The sequence below is a fragment of the Hyperolius riggenbachi genome, chromosome 11 (assembly GCF_040937935.1).
Source record: "Hyperolius riggenbachi isolate aHypRig1 chromosome 11, aHypRig1.pri, whole genome shotgun sequence".
NCBI lineage: Eukaryota > Metazoa > Chordata > Amphibia > Anura > Hyperoliidae > Hyperolius > Hyperolius riggenbachi.
In genome coordinates, this window is record NC_090656.1 from 33322981 (window position 1) to 33342820 (window position 19840).

General features: G+C 48.4%; 1 protein-coding gene across 1 annotated transcript; it reads right to left on the reverse strand.

Annotated features, from left to right (window-relative positions):
- Positions 1 to 1457: 1457 nt before the first annotated feature.
- On the reverse strand, positions 1458 to 19752 carry GABARAPL2 (GABA type A receptor associated protein like 2). Its single transcript, XM_068260801.1, has 4 exons — positions 19642 to 19752; positions 11280 to 11335; positions 5179 to 5351; positions 1458 to 3357 (listed from the first exon to the last, which is right to left on the reverse strand). Exons 1-4 carry the CDS (start codon positions 19673 to 19675, stop codon positions 3267 to 3269), a joined length of 354 nt encoding a protein of 117 aa, XP_068116902.1. The 5' UTR covers positions 19676 to 19752; the 3' UTR covers positions 1458 to 3266.
- Positions 19753 to 19840: the final 88 nt, after the last annotated feature.

Here is a 19840-nt window from a genome sequence, read left to right on the forward strand (position 1 = left end):
CCAAGTGAGTTAAGGCTTGTTTCCATATGTGCGCTTTTAGCTGCGCTAATGGAAAAGCGATCGCAGGGACAGCAGACAGAGCATAGGCTGCACTCTCTAAAGGTTCCATACATGCCCTGCAATTCCCCTCTGAATTGCAGCACATGGTTGCACACATTTTGAGGCGATTGGGCCTGTGATTCCCATTCATTATAATGAATGGGATCACAAGTGCTGCCTGATAACCGTCTCAAAAAATACCACAGTATACAGTATTACACATTTATTTGGACTTGCCCCACTACCTCTGCATACACACGGTTAAGCCACCGGGAGATTTGGGCGCAGGGTAAAGCTGTAAAACGGCTCACGCTGCTACTGTAAAAGTCCTGGCGGCGTTAATTACTATTCTCCTCCAGGTCACCATGGATGGGGACGGCATCCAACTTACACACAGAGTGCTGCTGTAGCCGTAATGCCTAAGGCGGCACCGGATATGCCTAGATCTCCGGTGTTGTTTTTACAGAGCCTACACTTCCTCACCCCCCCCCCCCCCATGGTAGCCAGGTATAGGTGCCTCCAGTATAAGTAGCGTAGGGATAGTTGCCCCAGTATAGGTAGCCAAGAATAGGTGCCCCATTATAGGTTAGCCAGGTAGGTACCCCCAGTATAAGTAGCCAGGAATAGGTGCCCTCCGTATAGGTAGCCAGTAATAGATGCCTGCAGTATAAGTAGCCAGAAATAGATGCCTGCAGTGTAGGTAGCCAGGAACAGGTGCAACCAGTATAGGTAGCCAGGTGAAGGGGAGGATGCAGCAACAAGTTACATGACTCATGAATGGTTAGTGGTAGTACATGAATCCCGGCGATGTGAGTACGTTTACCCCTGCTGCTCTTCATGCGCCCGCCGCTCCATCCCCCATCGAAAACCGGTAAAACATGATTGTGCATGGTATGATTACCACGCACAATCAAACTGCAGTATACTGCAGCACACCTATTCGGTACCAGCAGCCTCTGGGGCCTACCGATGTCACGCCACACGGAATCTCTGCCACTGCCAATGACTGCTCTCCCATTGCTGAAGCACACTCGCTCTGTGAGCCAATGAGATTGGGTCACAGTGATCACAGGGTCAGGAGCCAATGAAATCGGCTCCTGGCTGGCTCACTGAGCTCTGCTGTCATACAGACAGCAGGACGAGTCAGCTGTAGCGGCATGATGGGCGGTAGTGCCTGGCGGGCTAATTGAAATCTACATCCTGGTAGGGATAACAGCTCCCAAAACAGGGCATAGATTTCAATAAGCACAGTCAAGAAACAGTTAAACTACGTAGTTTCTTTTTCCCAGGTAATGTCATTTGAGCGATGTCACTAGTTTGTGTGCGCGGATTTTAATCTAGCATATGTACAGACCTTCAGGATGACTCTTTAGACACAGAAACACTCAAGCAGAGAATTGAAGACAGACACCCCCGAATGATGGACTGATTTTTGTTTATTACTTGACGGTGTGTGTATCATTACATACCGGTAATCATTGATTAATGAATGCAATCACTAAAAGTTCTACGACTAAAGTCAGCCAATGAGATCCAGCTTAAAAAACAAACCGACAAACTGAATATGATGCATGTTACTGACTGGCTGATTAAGGCCAAACGCAAGTTTTAAAAAGAGATTCTCCAAATAAAATAATTTAATAGATCTCCAGGACCTTAAAATCTGTAGATCAGGAAAGGTCTCTGTGCGTCGCACCTGTCTGTGTGTGTCCAGCTGTCCTGTAACCACTCCCAGCAAGACAGATGTCAGGGAGCTCCACCCACATTTCCACAGCTGTCTGCAGTGCAGCTTGTAGGAGGTGGAGCATGCAGATATCTGTGTATGCCCAGCTGTTCTATTCCCACTCCCACCAAGACAGATGTCAGGGAGCTCCGCCCACATTTCTACAACTGCAGTGCAGCTTGTGGGAGGCTGAGCATGCAGATATCTGTATGCCCAGCTGTCATATTCCCACTCCCACCAAGACAGATGTCAGGGAGCTCCGCCCACATTTCTACAACTGCAGTGCAGCTTGTGGGAGGCTGGGCTTGTGGTTATCTGTGTGTCCGGTAGTCCAAATCCCACTTCCAGCAAAAGATGTCAGGGAGCACCGCCCACATTTCTACAGCTGTCTGCTGTGCAGCTGGTAGAAGGCGGGGCATGCAGGTATTTGTGCATCTATCTCTATTTTTATTAGAATACAAATATAGCCATGTGTGTACAAAAAAAAAAAAAGTCTATGCGGGTAGAGTTCATGGTTTACCCTCGATGTATATATTATCTCCTTACGTGTGGAATTTACACGCACAATGGTGGTTTTTGAAACTGGTCCATTGATGGAGACCCAACTGTCTTGACAACCAATCAAGGAGACCGGTTCCTCTTTGGAATGTACTAACGATCCAAAGCTTAGCAAGACAAAGCATGTCTCCTAACAAATGATATGGAAGTTCTAAAGGGATGATAAGCTGCTGCACAACAATATGGCAGCTCTCTGGGAACTCTCTCTAGAACAGTGATGGCTAACCTTGGCACTTCAGCTGTTATAAAACTACAAATCCCATCATGCCTCTGCTTACCCGAGTTATGCTTAGAGCTGTCAGAGTATTGCAATGCCTCATGGGACTTGTAGTTCCTCCACAGCTGGAATGCCAAGGTTAGCTATCACTGCTCTAGAAGATGGCTTCCTCTGGTTCCAATATGGTTTGTGACTATGAAAGATTTTTATTTCAATTTAATGAATATGTCTTGGCTTTCAAACTATATAGCTGCACAGCAGTTATATATAGAGATCTGTCTCAACATTGGATGCCTCCTAATGGTTGAGGCCAACCAATAAGATGGCTGCTGAAGAGAAGGGCGTGGCTGCCGCTTATACACAGAATTGATCTTCCTCGCATCATTTTACCTGGCAACACTAACGAGCACCAGCCACCTACAGACGGCACTCGCACTCCGAACCTCTTTAATATGAGCAACATAACCGCATGAGCCGCCTCTGCTGCCAGTTAGGCTTGTTCTATACATGTTACCCAGGCAACTGGCAGAAGAGGGGCTGCAGAGGAAAAACAAAATAAAAAGCGCATAAGAATAAATTAAATTAAATATCTATAGACAGCGACAGACATGGAGAATGAGACAGTTAACAAAAATACATCCAGTTACTGAGATGCTACACTACAGGAAGGCAGTTATGCTGAGTGTTAAAACCACCATTATTTACAAGATTCACAAGCTGTGCAGGCGACTAAAGGCCAAACGTGTTCTCGCCGCTGTAGGCCACATACAGGAAGCCATCTTCGTCCTTCTCTTTCTCATACAGCTGTCCCATGGTTAGGCTGAAAAAGAAGCACAGAAGGTTCCGTCAGCTGAGGAGGAATACAGGAGTACAGCAACACACCATCAGCAGATGTAGTAGCAGTAGAGTGTTGTACCCTGTCAGTCATCAGTAAAAGCTATACGTTTTGAATCATTAAAAGAATAAGAGTAAGCTTCCGGTTGTGCCGCCTTCTTCAGACTTCAATCCTGTATGCTTACAAGACGATGTGTGTTTAACTACAGTGTCCTCCTACTTCCCACAAACCTACTAATGAGTTAACAGATTCCCCCTAAAACAAGACTGTGGTAGGGATTAGATTGTGAAACAGGGCATGATAATAGTCATCGGGGAGGGAGGAGAGTGTCTGGGGACTCCTCTCCTCCCCATTCCAGGGACCCCCTGATATGCTGTCCTGTGTTACTGCTGAGAAGCACATCACTTTCTCCAGTGGCCGGGCCCATGCTCCTCCTCTCTCTTTACTGCAGACTAATGCTGTGAAGCTTTGTACCTCCGTACAATTTTAAGCAAGCAGTACAGAGGCTGCCCATTGTATTGAGGTGGAGTTGGAGTGTTTAGCATGAGTAGAGTTTAGTAGGGAGGCAGAAGCAGAACATAAAGTGGTTGGGAAAGACCTATGAAGGTGGAGTTGGAGTGTTCAGCTGAAGCAGGGAGGCACAACAGGAAGTTACTGAGAAGACATAAGTCTGGAATGTAGAGTTAGAATGTTTAGCAGGATCAGGGTAGCAGTAGCAGAGCAGGGAGTGGCTGGGAAGACATATGGAGGTGGAGTTGGAATGTGTAGCAGGAGCAGAGTGGAGTCAGGCAGCATTAGTAGAGCAGGCAGTGGTTGGGAAGACATATGAAGGAGGAGTTGGATTGTGTAGCAGGAGCAGAGAGAAGCAGGGATGCAGCAGCAGAGCAGGAAGGGGCTGGGAAGACATATGGAGGTGGAGTGTGTAGCAGAATGGCGCAGGGCAGCAGTAGCAGAGCAAAACGCGGCTGGGAAGACGCATGAGGGTGTTGTTGGAGTTGGATTATTTACAGAAGTACAGTGGAGCAGAGCAGAAAGTGGCTGGGAAGACAGATGAAGGTGGAGTTGGAGTGTTTAGGAGAAGAGTGGAGCAGGGCAGCAGCAGCAGAGACGGAAGTGGCTACAGAGACATATGAAGGTGGAGTTGGGGGTGTAACAGAAGCAGGACAGCAGTAGCAGAGCAGGAAGTGGCTGAGGAGACCTGAAGTTGGAGTGTTTAGCAGGGACAGAGTAGAGCAGGCAGTGGCTGAGGAGACATATTAAGGCAGAGTTGGATTTTTAGCAAAAGTACATAGCAGCAGAGCAGGCAGTGGCTGGGAAGACCTATGGAGGTGGAGTTGGAGTGTGTAGCAGGAGCAGGCAGCAGTAGCAGAGCAGGAAGTGGCTGGGAAGACATATGAAGGTGGAATTGCAGTGTTTAGTAGAAGAGTGGGGCATGGCAGCAGAAGAGCAGGAAGTGGCTAAGGAGACAGTGGAGTTAGGTGTGTAGCAGAAGCAGAGCAGATGTAGCAGGAATTGGCTGGTGGACAGTGGAGCAGGGAGACAGTAGCAGAGCAGTAAGTGGCTGGTGTATAGAATTCGGGCTTCTGAGCAGACTATGCATGTAAACAATAAAAGGTGCTGCAGTGTTACATGCAACATCAGAAACAAAGCTAAGAACACACATTAGTAGCATCACTGATGAGGGAGGAGTTGTAAAGCCATATTTACATATTATCTGCATGTACTTTCCTTACACAGTAATGTCAGTTACAGTATGATCCTATCCAGAGTGACAGAATGAGATGCCACGCAGCGCGGGAATCTCACCTGGACTGTGGCACAGTCTTGTCTACAAACAAGAAAATGGCTTTTTCTGAAGGCAGCTGTATGCGTTTCCTGATGATCCACATGAACTGGGCCACGGTGATGTCAGATGGAACCAGATATTTCCGCTTATCGATGTCCACGATCTGTGAGCCGGACACCTTCTCCACAATCACCTGAGCAGAAACAGGAAACCTTTATCAAGTAAAACAAGAACATCGGCACTTTTCTTATGTTTGCGCTAACCCTTTCCTTGGTCTCCACAACTTAACCTGGGGTGTCCAGAATGAAGAATAGTCTACATATTCCACTGACAGCAGATCTGCTTTAGTTAGGTCTCCTTGCAAAAGACCTGAATGTCATGTTGAAAATGGTGGTCACATGACCTATATAAGGTGGGAGGAGGCACCCCAATGCTTCTTCTGGTTAATGAATCAGTGCTGCGATCTACAAAGGCCTTAATTCACTAAGATCATGCTGGAGATAATAAGGCAAGAGAAAACTTACCTCCACACAGTAAGAGAGTTATCTTACCACCTCTGTAGTTAATTTACCTCCTCTGTAGTTAATTTACCTCCTCTGTAGTTATTTTCACACGCAGTTAATGAACAGCATGTCTTTAACTCTGGAGTTATTTTAAGGATTAAAGAGTTAACTTAAAGACAGAAGAGTTAACTTTAGGTTTGCCTGAGGTAAAATGTTTCCTGAATACTACATGCCTTATCACCATGGTAACAACTCTAAAAGAGGTATTAAAGACAGGAGATATGTTTAGTGAATTGAGGCCATAGACACTGTTCATTAACCTGAAGAAGCAGTGTATCCCAAGAAACGCGTTGTTATATTGATGGCCAATAAACTATTTCTTAACCATCATATTGAGGTAAGACTGTCATACCACAGTTTACTACCATCATACTATAGTCTAATTCCCCTATTCAGGAGTAATCCATGTAACCCACACTGGATACAGTCGACCTTTTCCTTGCAGTGCGACCCGGGTCTAGAAGAGGACTCTCCATCCAAGTGGAGATGGTTTTCTCCACCTGCGTGTAAAAGTGGTGGCCTAAAAGCAACCCACGTTTGTAAGTAGAAGTATTTGCTTTGGTTACTCTCCCTATTCCTGAAATACTACACCAGATTGGCGCTCTTGGTCTTCCCTGTCTCTGCGATTCAAAGATTGAATTTCTACCCACCGGACATCCCACAAGGTCACATGATGTATGCTCTCTAATAGCTTGAATGCTCTCCCTCTGTGTGTCTCTGACGTCACATATCTGGCCTATCTTCATGCAATTGCATCAGTGCAATGGGTTGGATCAGAGTGAGGCTGGGTGTGTCCTAAAAATCTATGTATTGTTTACTGTAGGAGGATAATTGAGGGGGTAAGGAGGCTGTTTCGGGTGTTTTTTTCTCATTTTTGCCAGCAGCAATAAATTAATAAGCCCTAACATAGTGAATAATTTTTAGCAGAGATCTGCTGTTCTCTTCTTCAGCTTTTTGACAGGTCTGTCTGCCCCCTCCTCTATGGGCTCTATCTAAAGGTACCAATACATTTGAATAGATTTGACATTAGACTAAAGTGAATCCGAGGTGAAAATAAACAGATAAACAATTATATTTTTCCTCCTACTCCTAAAAAATGTTTTTTTTTTTTAAGTATCCCAGGGTTGTCGTTTTTTATATTTAAACATTTACAAAGTAGGTAGAATGTTGTACTGTCTCTAATCAGTGGCAGCCTATTAAGTGTCCCGGAGTTAGAAAAAGGTCAATAGTTCATGTATTTTATTTCTTCCTGCCTTCAGAAGGTGAATTCTGCCATGAAAACATTTATGGCTGTAATTTACTTATTAACGATATGTATTAAATTATGGACAAGACAGAAGCCGTCACTTCCATGCCTAGAAATTAGCTCTTTCAGGCAGCAAAATAAAGCAAGTAAAACAGCCTGGTTATTAATGTGTTTTGTACTGTACAGACACAGATTTATCTCATGTCACCTCAGGTACACTGTAAAGAAGGCCTTTGTGATCAATGGCGGTTTGTTGTATTGTTGGAACACTGATCAGGATTGGCTGCTCTCCATGCACAGGCACGAGAGCTATGAATTGCTGCCCCAATATTATCAATATTAGATCTGATTCCTGGATAGTGATGGTCAATGAGATGCAACCAGATCCAAGTTGATGCAGAATTATGCAAATTTGAATGTTAATATGTGCTAGACCAGTCAAATACTACTTTGGCTTCATATGGTCCATTTACAAGATGCATACATTTGCATAACTCTGCATCAACTTAAGAGTATTTTGCATCTCATTGACGATCCTTCGTGTTAGACAAGGGAAATGAACAATATCAGGAAGGTACGACTGTCTCTCCTATCTACCAGGAAAGGCAAAGTGCGTGGCCAGCTAGTAGCCATTTTATTTCAGTGATGACATCTTCAGGCAAACCCCGCCTACAGTCAGGCAGCAGACAGTGATGTCACCTTGCACACTCCTTTCAGAGCAGAATAGTGGGCGTGTACATGACCATTACTGTGTGACCCCCAGCAGGTAAATGCATAACATGGGTTGGAAGCTGAGCTTGGGCAGATTGTACAGAAGGGACGAGGAAATAATCCTAAACACAGGTGATCAGTCTGAGACATGGTTGAGATGAATAGTAACAAGTGTGCAGAACAGCAGCCTTAGTGTGAAACTGCCTGCAGGATTTCTCAAGAGCCGCCCCTACCCTCTGCAACTCCCTTCCACCGCCTATCAGACTTGCTCCCTCCTACAACACATTCAAGCAAGCCCTCAAAACCCACCTCTTTAGGATAGCCACCTACCACCAACCACACATTAACTCTACTGAATATTTATTCCACAGCCCTACCTAGTTTGTCCACTCCCCCCCCCCCCTTCCCAGTTGTAAGCCTTTGGCAGGGTCCTCCCTTTCTGAGTGTATTTTACATGCTCCTTTCTTATGACTGCCTCGTACTTGTATTACTGGGCCTGCCTAACCAGCCCAAAATTCCATAATCTTGTACCTTGTTTGCCTTGTATAGCTTTGCCTGATGTTATTTAACCACTTAAGGACCGCATGAGTTTTCTATGATCTGTGCTGGGTGGGCTCTTCAGCCCCCAGCACAGATCGTGTGGCAGGCAGGGCGATCAGACTTCCCCCCCCCTTTTTTCCCCACTAGGGGGATGTCCTGCTGGGGGGGTCTGATCGCCGCCGGCTATCTGTGTGTAGCGGGGGGGCTCCTCAAAGCCCCCCTCCGCAGAGCTATTCCGCCTCCCTCTCTTTCCCTCCCTCTCCTCTCCATGGGCGGTACAGGACGGCGATCTGTCCTGTACCGCCTCTGATAGGCTTCAGCCTATCAGACGGCGGCGATCCCCGGCCAGAGGCAGAGGATCGCCAATCTCCTTTACGGCGCTTTCTTCCCCGGGTGTTTACATTTCGCCTGCAAGCCGCGATTGTACTGAAATGGAACAGCCACTCGAACGAGTGTTGGCTGGTCGTCAAGTGGATAACCTTGGTACCTTTGTATCATATGTATTTATCGTCTAGCGCTGTGTAATATGTTGGCGCTTTATAACTACATTAAATAATAATAACTCATCAGCCTGGGAAAGGTGACATCAGGAACAAAAAGACAATGAAATATGGCAGAATCAGTAATCCATAAGAAGCATGAATCAGGTGTTCAGTTCCCTGAGTAACTGCTAAACAGACTTCCCTATAAGGCAGCATTTGTTCCTGCAATACCTGCACAGATTACTTCCAGACAATGCTTAGTAATTGTGTCACTGCTGTCTCCTGTATCTGAGGAATGAGGACATCTTGCTATACACAGAGCTTCTCTACAGACTTGCCCACTGGGACACACTCAGCAGCATTAAATCAAACAGGATTAATTATTCATGTGTACAAGAATATCTACACCACATACAGGGAGAGCATTTACCATCTAAGGGAATGCGAGGAGGTGCAGGCTGTCCCATCGCTAGAAATCATCACCAACACTAAGCTGCCTCCCTGCGTTACCACAAGCGCATGTACCACCGTGACCTACAGAAATAGCTGGTTCTAAACTTTGAGGTCACTGCTTCCCATACACAGGGCTGTGGAGTCGATACAAAAATCATCCAACTTCAACTCCTCAGTTTATGAAACCACTGACTCCAGATACCCAAAATGGCTCAGACTCCGACTCCTTAGTCTAATACTTACCAGGGCTGTGGATTTGGCACAAAAATCATCCGACTCCGACTACCCAGTTTATGAAACCGACTCCAGGTACCCAAAATTGCTCCGACTCCTCGACTCTGACTCCAACTCCACAGCCCTGCATACCAACCGACTAAATTCTCAGTGATGTCACTGGTCCCTAGTGATTGGATAGGCTACATTTTCAGTGATGTCGCTAGTCTCTAGTGAATGGATAGGCTACATTCTCAGTGATGTCACTGGTCTCTAGTGAATGGATAGGCTGCATTCTCAGTGATGTCGCTAGTCTCTAGTGAATGGATAGGCTGCACTCTCAGTGTTGTCACTGGTCTCTAGTGAATGGATAGGCTGTATTCTCAGTGATGTCACTGGTCTCTAGTGAATGGATAGGCTGCATTCTCAGTTATGTCACTGGTCTCTAGTGAATGGATAGGCTGTATTCTCAGTGATGTCACTGGTCTCTAGTGAATGGATAGGCTGCATTCTCAGTGATGTCACTGGTCCATAGTGATTGGATAGGCTACATTTTCAGTGATGTCACTGGTCTCTAGTGAATGGATAGGCTGCACTCTCAGTGTTGTCACTGGTCTCTAGTGAATGGATAGGCTGCATTCTCAGTGATGTCGCTAGTCTCTAGTGAATGGATAGGCTACATTCTCAGTGATGTCACTGGTCTCTAGTGAATGGATAGGCTGCATTCTCAGTGATGTCGCTAGTCTCTAGTGAATGGATAGGCTGTATTCTCAGTGATGTCACTGGTCTCTAGTCAATGGATAGGCTGCATTCTCAGTTATGTCACTGGTCTCTAGTGAATGGATAGGCTGTATTCTCAGTGATGTCACTGGTCTCTAGTGAATGGATAGGCTGCATTCTCAGTGATGTCACTGGTCTCTAGTGAATGGATAGGCTGCATTCTCAGTGATGTCATTGGTCTCTAGTGAATGGACAGACTGCATTCTCAGTGAGGAATCCGAGGAGGAACCGCACACCACTGTGGAGGTGCTGGACCTGAGTAACAGTCAATGATAAATCCAGAAGGTCCGCACACTCATATGTAGACCAAGTCTGCTGTTTTATACAAAAAACGTGACACAATTCCATTCCATAACCAACGATTAGTTTCGGGTCCCGAGTGGTCCCCTTTGTCAAGGTAAACACACAGAATACTAACACCTGTGTGTTTACCTTGATAAAGGGGACCCCTTGGTCTCTAGTGAATGGATAGACTGCATTCTCAGTCATGTCACTGGTCTCTAGTGAATGGATAGGCTGCATTCTCAGTGATGTCACTGGTCTCTAGTGAATGGATAAGCTGCATTCTCTCTGATGTCACTGGTCTCTAGTGAATGGATAAGCTGCATTCTCAGTGATGTCACTGGTCTCTAGTGAATGGATATGGGTATCCCTAAATCCCCGTGTGACAGCTTTTTTCCACATATCTGTGATCTGTAGGTTATGGCTGTTCAGGTTTCTTCTTTGAATTCCTCTCCTGCTCCTGTACACAGAGTGGAACAACGTCAGACCAGACTACAGATGTAGGAGTTCAGCTTCCACACAGATACAAGCAGCAGTGAGAGACCTGCTTGGACACGCCCAGGGAAGCTGGCAGGGCCAGAGGTTGGCGAGATGGTGTACACTACAGAATACAGAAGACTGTGTCTGGAAACAACTAGTGGTTGGGAGGGGGTTCTCCTATCTTTTCAGGGGGATAAACCAGCAGTTAGAATAATGATGTTTGTAATTTGGGTCTTCATGTAATACATTTATGTAATTCATTTACTTATCCTCTGCTGTTATCCTGTAGCAGATAAACCCAGTAAAATTATCCTGAATAATTCATAAGCCATTAGATGAAACACAATGAAGGAGATAGAAAATCATTTTACCGGAACGCGGTCTGGATACTTGGCCCGGATTTTTGCCGACTCCACGCACCGGTGTTCTGAGATAAAACATAAAAAGTCCTGTTACTGCAGAATGACATAAAAGATACACACATACAGCAAACTGTCTGCCAGGCAACCAATCAGATGACAGCGGCCATATTCCTTTAAAGTGGCCATACATCAAGCGACTTGGTGGCCGATCGACCATCCAATTTGATATTACCGAATTGGATGAAAATCGGTGATGTCACAAGCATGCCCAATCAACGATTCGACTGATTTCGGGCCAAAACTGGTTGAATGTAATCGATCCGACATGCTGGGAAATCTTGGGCTGACATGGTTCATTCAGTATACGCGAATGCCACTGAACCCCCGGCCGACGCCCCCATTGTAAATGTCCCCTCGCATTAAAAGACTTTACCTGTCTGCTGATGCCCACTGGGGTATCCAAACATGTTCCATTTCCATGTGTGACCTCTCGCAAGAGCCCCACGTGCTATATTCTGGTACCCACGTAAGGCGGCAATCCTGAATTCAAGATGGCGCCGGACGGGTAGCCATGGCCGTACAGGGCTCTGGCCTTTCCTTTTAAATTTCTTTAAATTCTTACCTCTACCTGGGCAGGGGAATAATGATGTGCTCTCTCTGGTCCGGGGCCACTTTGCCGATCACCCAGCAGCACATGGGCTGCACATAGGCCATTCCTCTGCCTACCACGATTCAGGAGCTGCTGGCCCGATTAGACCCCGAAGCTGACACGTGCTGCACATGAGCCACTTTACCGCCGCAATCCAGGACCCACACCGCTTGCCTGACCAACAGGAATGCTGCCACTTCACTGCCGCAACCCGCCCGGGACCTGGCCTGACCTAAGAGGCACACTGCCGGATCCCCCAGCATGTGAGCCATGACGCTACCACCGATGCCAGGGAAACCAGACGCTAACAGGAGGACGCACATGGGCTGCTCCTCAGCCGCGGCCAGGGGAAGTCGGACTCCCGCTGCTCAAGTGATGCCCACGGACCATGGATGGCCTGCTCTCCTGCGGTTTCACTGCGTCCAACTGCAGTTCACCCACACAACAGGCCTAAACAGGCCTCACAGCCACACCATCAGGGCTGCTGCAGAGGTTCCATTGCAGCATCTCCAGCGGGACCCTTTCCAGGCCAGCAAGACCTCACAGTGCCGAGGGCAGATAAACACAGCCAGGAGGCTGTCAGGAAACTGAGTGTCGCTTCCCCCCCCCCCCCCCCCACCCTCTGACCCACCTTGCCGGACTAGGCCGCAAGCCTGAGGCTGGATTTCCGTACGCAGCCACAGAGGTGCCTCCAGCCATGCCACCAGGCCACTGCTGCAGCACCAGGACTCCCTTTTCTCTGCCACAGCACCAGGTCTCACTTTCTCTCTCTGCACTATTTCTTCCTTTGGCTTAATGCGGGCATTCGAAATACTGCAGAACAGCGAGCGCCGCAAGTAAGTGTGGTAGCTCCACTCACATAGCACTCGGATGACCACATTAGTACTTCTCTACTACGCTCCATGTCTGCTCTGTGCAACTTAATGTATGTTTTTATTACTCTATGCTGTATGTTACTATGTGTACCACTCTGTATATTACCAAGTGTCCACTGTACTGTACCTCCACCGACCCTATATGTGCCAAAAATAATTCCAGGTACAACCCCCGTTGTACTTGGCGAAATAAATGATTCTGATTCTGAAGATGTATAGGCATCGTGGTGGGGGACAGCAGACAGGTAACGTATTTTCATGAATGGGGGGCACATTTACATTAGGGGAGCAGTAACAGAGGGAGCAGGTCACAAAACAGATTCCCGAGAGAATTCATTCTGAAATCGATCAGAAATCAGCTTGAATGGGCAACCTTGGTAGTGCGGCACCCATATTTCAGAAGACTGCCAAAGGTTTTCGGGAAACCTCTGCCTGCATGGCTGCAGCCCACCCCTAGCTCGGCAGCTGAGCTGGGGGCAGGCTGCGGCCACGCTGGTGTGCGTGGCTAGTGCTAGGCAGTGATTTTGAAAAAAATTGACAGGACTGGTGGCAGAGCTATCACCTACCTAAAGGGAAGTATTTAACCCCGTACAGTGGTTTGCAAAAGTATTTGGCCCCCTTGAAGTTTTCCACATTTTGTCACATTACTGCCACAAACATGAATCAATTTTATTGGAATTCCACGTGAAAGACCAATACAAAGTGGTGTACACGTGAGAAGTGGAACATTTGGCCTGTGAGTTTAGGTAGAAGGCCTTGTCTTGGTAGGTTTACAGTTGTGCCATACTCCTTCCATTTCTGAATGATCGCTTAAACAGTGCTCCTTGGGATGTTCAAGGCTTTGGAAATCTTTTTGTAGCCTAAGCCTGCTTTAAATTTCTCACTAACTTTATCTCTGACCTGTCTGGTGTGTTCTTTGGACTTCATGGTGTTGTTGCTCCCAATATTCTCTTAGAAAACCTCTGAGGCCGTCGCAGAGCAGCTGTATTTGTACTGACAGATTACGCACAGGCGCACTCTATTTAGTCATTAGCACTCATCAGGCAAATGTCTATGGGCAACTGACTGCACTCAGACCAATAATTACGCACACCCCACTTTGCAGTTATTTATTTGTAAAAAATGTTTGGAATCATGTATGATATTCATTCCACTTCTCACATGTACACCACTTTGTATTGGTCTTTCACGTGGAATTCCAATAAAATTGATTCATGTTTGTGGCAGTAATATGACAAAATGTGGAAAACTTCAAGGGGGCCGAATACTTTTGTAAACCACTGTAACTCCCCCTGGTGACACAGTACACATGTGGTGTAGGTCATGCACCGGCTGCCTGGTATGGTGACACAGTACACATGTGGTGTAGGTCATGCACCGGCTGCCTGGTATGGTGACACAGTACACATGTGGTGTAGGTCACGCACCGGCTGCCTGGTATGGTGCCACAGTACACATGTGGTGTAGGTCACACACCGGCTGCCTGGTATGGTGACACAGTACGCCTGTGGTGTAGGTCATGCACCGGATGCCTGGTATGGTGAACAGTACACACACGTGGTGTAGGTCATGCACCGGCTGCCTGGTATGGTGACAAAGTACACACGTGTGGTGTAGGTCATGCACCGGCTGCCTGGTATGGTGACACGGTACACACGTGGTGTAGGTCATGCACTGGCTGCCAGGTAGTGACGGTACACACATGTGGTGTAGGTCATGCACCGGCTGCCTGCTATGGTGACAGTACACACATGTGGTGTAGGTCATGCACCGGCTGCCTGGTATGGTGACGCAGTACACACGTGGTGTAGGTCATGCACTGGCTGCCTAGTATGGTGACAGTACACACGTGGTGTAGGTCATGCACTGGCTGCCTGGTATGGTGACTGTACACACGTGTGGTGTAGGTCATGCACCGGCTGCCTGGTATGGTGACAGTACACACATGTGGTGTAGGTCATGCACTGGCTGCCTGGTATGGTGACACAGTACACACATGTGGTGTAGGTCATGCACCGGCTGCCTGGTATGGTGACACAGTACACACATGTGGTGTAGGTCATGCACCGGCTGCCTGGTATGGTGACAGTACACGTGGTGTAGGTCATGCACCGGCTGCCTGGTATGGTGACACAGTACACACTTGTGGTGTAGGGCATGCACCGGCTGCCTGGTATGGTGACAGTACACATGTGGTGTAGGTCATGCACCGGCTTCCTGGTATGGTGACACAGTACACACTTGTGGTGTAGGTCATGCACCGGCTGCCTGGTATGGGGACAGTACACATGTGGTGTAGGTCATGCACCGGCTGCCAGGTATGGTGACAGTACACACGTGGTGTAGGTCATGCACCGGCTGCCAGGTATGGTGACAGTACACACATGTGGTGTAGGTCATGCACCGGCTGCCTGGTATGGTGACACAGTACACACTTGTGGTGTAGGTCATGCACCGGCTGCCTGGTATGGTGACAGTACACATGTGGTGTAGGTCATGCACCGGCTGCCAGGTATGGTGACAGTACACACATGTGGTGTAGGTCATGCACCGGCTGCCTGGTATGGTGACAGTACACATGTGGTGTAGGTCATGCACCGGCTGCCTGGTATGGTGACACAGTACACACTTGTGGTGTAGGTCATGCACCGGCTGCCTGGTATGGTGACAGTACACATGTGGTGTAGGTCATGCACCGGCTGCCTGGTATGGTGACAGTACACACATGTGGTGTAGGTCATGCACCGGCTGCCTGGTATGGTGACAGTACACATGTGGTGTAGGTCATGCACCGGCTGCCTGGTATGGTGACACAGTACACACTTGTGGTGTAGGTCATGCACCGGCTGCCTGGTATGGTGACAGTACACATGTGGTGTAGGTCATGCACCGGCTGCCTGGTATGGTGACAGTACACACATGTGGTGTAGGTCATGCACCGGCTGCCAGGTATGGTGACAGTACACATGTGGTGTAGGTCATGCACCGGCTGCCAGGTATGGTGACACAGTACACACTTGTGGTGTAGGTCATGCACCGGCTGCCTGGTATGGTGACAGTACACATGTGGTGTAGGTCATGCACCGGCTACCAGGTATGGTGACAGTACACACATGTGGTGTAGGTCATGCACTGGCTGCCTGGTATAGTGACACAGTACACATCTGGTGTAGGTCATGCACCGGCTGCCTGGTATGGTGACGCAGTACACACTTGTGGTGTAGGTCATGCACCGGCTGCCTGGTATGGTGACAGTACACATGTGGTGTAGGTCATGCACCGGCTGCCTGGTATGGTGACACAGTACACACTTGTGGTGTAGGTCATGCACCGGCTGCCTGGTATGGTGACAGTATACATGTGGTGTAGGTCATGCACCGGCTACCAGGTATGGTGACAGTACACACATGTGGTGTAGGTCATGCACTGGCTGCCTGGTATGGTGACACAGTACACACATGTGGTGTAGCCCATGCACCGGCTGCCTGGTATGGTGACACAGTACACATCTGGTGTAGGTCATGCACCGGCTGCCTGGTATGGTGACACAGTACACACATGTGGTGTAGCCCATGCACCGGCTGCCTGGTATGGTGACACAGTACACATCTGGTGTAGGTCATGCACCGGCTGCCTGGTATGGTGACGCAGTACACGCGTGTAGTGTAGGTCATGCACCGGCTGCCTAATATGGTGACAGTACACACATGTGGTGTAGGTCATGCACCGGCTGCCAGGTACTGTGACTCAGTATACACCTATGGTGTGAATCATGCACCTTCATGGCAAGGTTATCATTACTGCAGTTGTTACCCTACAGTTATGTGATGTCTATAGATAAATGCAAGAGAGGATGAAGAAGTCAGGAATGAAAATTATCATAAATGCTAGTAAAGGATTATGAGTCAGGTCTCAACTGATGATGGATAAGGTACAGGTCTGGGGATGGTTGGGTGATGCATGTGTGGGTGGGGAGTCAGGTCCAGAACAATGTGGGTCAGGCACAGGTGGGGCATAGTAAGAAAGGGTGGAGGATGGCCAGGCACATGTGGGGTCATGTTGGGACAGGTGGGGAGGAATGGAGGCCCCTGGAGCCAGGAGAAGTGAAGAAAACCAGGAACAGGTGTTGGGGAAGGGTCAATGATGGACAAAAGTGATTGGGGTACAGTTGAGAGGAGGGGAGCAGACTTGGGATGGTCAAGAGTGTGAGGGATCCGGGTGTGGGTAGAGGATTAGGAGAGGAGGGTCAGGTGTAATGCACAGGAATGGTGAGGGTAGGGTCAGGTACTGGTGGAACATAGTCAGGAATGATACAGGAGGTCAGGTTAAGGGCAGATGGATGTCAAGGCGGGAGGATGGTTTGAGTAGGTGGATGTCAGGTACAGGTGTGGGGCAGTATTACTACAGCAGGATTGAGTAGGTTTAGGCCTCTTCCACGGACTGTTGATAGGCAGTGAAATGCCTCTCAAACTCTCACAACTGCTTGCTGCTGTCGGGTAGCTGCTTGCTGCAGCCTGGCAACTACTTGCTGAGCACACAGTTCAACAGTCCGTGGTGAAAAAGAGGCCTTAGGGACAGGTAAAAGTGGAAAAAGTACAGGTGTTGGTGTGGTCAGGAAAGGTGAGAATGGTCAGGTACAGGTGAAAGTTGGTCAACTACAGGTAATAAGATGGTTAAAGGATACCCGAAGTGACATGTGACACGAGATAGACATGTGTATATGTACAGTGCCCAGCGCACAAATAACTATGCTGTTTTCCTTTTTTTCTTTCTCTGCCTGAAAGAGTTAAATATCAGGTATGTAAGTGGCTGACTCAGACAGGAAGAGACTAGTGTGACTCTCACTGATAAGAAATTCCCTTTTTTTATCTTTTTCTTGCTCTCAGAAGCCATTTTCTGCTAGGAAAGGGTTTTATAGTTGGAAATTCTTACCAGTGAGTATCACACTGTAGTCACTTCCTGTCTGAGTCAGGACTGAGTCAGCCATTTACATACCTGATATTTAATTATTTCAGGCAGAGAAAGAAAAAAAAGAACACAGCATAGTTATTTGTGTGCTAGGCACTGTACATACCCATGTTTATCTGATCATGTCACATGTCACTTTGGGTATCCTTTAAGAGGGGCATTGAAATTGAGTACAAATGGGGGAGGATCAAACACAGGGTAGTAGAGGAGGGAGGATATTTCACATGTGCTAGTCTACTTTAGTGGACCCAGCAGGAAACCTCATATGGAAAAGTTCTCCAATCACAGCACCCTTACAGCAAAAGCATTGTGATTGGCCAATTACTGTGGGTGTAGTCAACTACAACAAATGGAAAACCTAGGAGCACGATGGGGTGCTGTCCACCCAAGCACATCACATTATCTAAATTTCTCTATGAGGTTTCCTGCTGGGTCACCTAATGGAGACTAGCACCAGATCTGTTACATGCATGTGGGGGGAGAGGCACAAGGAAGGGTGCAGGTGGAGAATGGCAGAGAGAAGGTCAAGTACCGGATGTTCAGGCGGGTCGGGGTCAGGATGGATACTTCAGAAGTAGGGTAGTGAGGAGGTGGGGTAGAGGAGGGAAAGATAGAGGTGTTGGATAGCTAGGAGAAGAGAAGGGTCAGGTGCAGATTAAAGTAGCTAAGGTCGAGGTACAGGATAATCAGGAGGAGAAACGAGATGGGGCAGAAAGATCAAGGTAAGGTACAGGTGGGGTTTGACAAGAGAAGTGGGAGGATGGGGCTCATGATGGTCAGGAATAGTGGAAGTCAGGCACAGGATGGATAGGAGTAGGGAAAGGTAAGTACAAAAGTAGCAAGGTAAGGTAAAGGTGGGGAATTATCAAGAACGGTTAGTGTGAGGTACAAAGTGGTAAAAAGGGGCATGGATCAGATAGAGGATGGCAAGGAGGGCTGAGGGACAGATAGAGAACAGTAAGGAGGACTGAGTGTCAGGTATAGGATGGTCAGGAAGGGTAGAGGACGCCAGATACAGGTGTCGGAAGGGTCAGCACAGGTGGTGGGGAGGGGTCAAGGAGGTTCAGGCAGGGTAGAGGAGGCCAGGTACAGGTGTTGGGAAAGAGTCAGGCACAGGTGTTGGGAAGGGTCAGGAGCTGGAGGGGGATGGGGAGGAGGGTTGGGGGACAAACACAGATGTTGGGGAGGGACAGGAGCTGGTGGGGGATGGGGAGGAGGGTTGGGGGTCAGGCACAGGTGTTAGGGGTGGGTCAGGGACTGGTGGGGGATGGGGAAGAGGGTTGGGGGTCAGGCACAGGTTTTGGGGGAGGGTCAGGAGCTGGTGGGGGATGAGGAGGGTTGGGGGGTCAGGCACAGGTGTTAGAGGAGGGTCAGGGGAGGAGGGTTGGGGGTCAGGCACAGGTGTTGGGAGCAGTGGCGTAGCTAAGGAGCAGTGGGCCCCGATGCAAGTTTTACAATGGGGCCCCCCCAAGCACTCTATACGTAACAATTGATACGGCGCACCAAAACCTGCCAAGGGCATCTACAGTTTCAGAGGTGCAAGAAAAGGATGGGAAACAGTTTGTTAAGGATTACCACTATTCAAAGTATCTATAGAAGTAATTATTATGAGCACAGGACCAATAGAGAGCTAATACTGTAGTTGAGGGAGGGCCCTTCGGGGCCCCTCTGGCCCAAGGGCCCCGATGCGGTCGCTACCTCTGCAACCCCTATTGCTACGCCCCTGGTTGGGAGGGGTCAGGAGCTGGAGGGGGATGGGGAGGAGGGTTGGGGACAGACACAGGTGGGGGTGGTCGGGAGGGGTCAGAGAGGACAAGAAGAAGTCACATACTATACAACACACACAACCGTTGCTAGGAGACGCCCCTCCCCTGCTCACCCAGCGCGTGGTCTTCCTTGAACATCCACTTCATGTTACCGATCGGCGGCAGCTGCGACAATAACAACAGGGCGGGGCCTCCGTCTGTCGTCACTTCCCGGACGGATGTATTTAGCCCCGCCCTCCTTCCAGAGCTACATCGGCGCGGCAGGGGGCGGGGCAGCTGGGCGAGTGAGGGTGACGTCACGGATGTGTAGTC

Coding starts and splice junctions, on each gene's coding strand:
- GABARAPL2 (XM_068260801.1), bottom strand. CDS start 19,675: ATGAAGTGGATGTTCAAGGAAGACCACGCGCTGG. Junction 11,336..19,641: donor CAAGGAAGACCACGCGCTGG/GTGAGCAGGGGA, acceptor GTTTTATCTCAG/AACACCGGTGCGTGGAGTCG. Junction 3,358..5,178: donor AAGACTGTGCCACAGTCCAG/GTGAGATTCCCG, acceptor CTTCTTTTTCAG/CCTAACCATGGGACAGCTGT.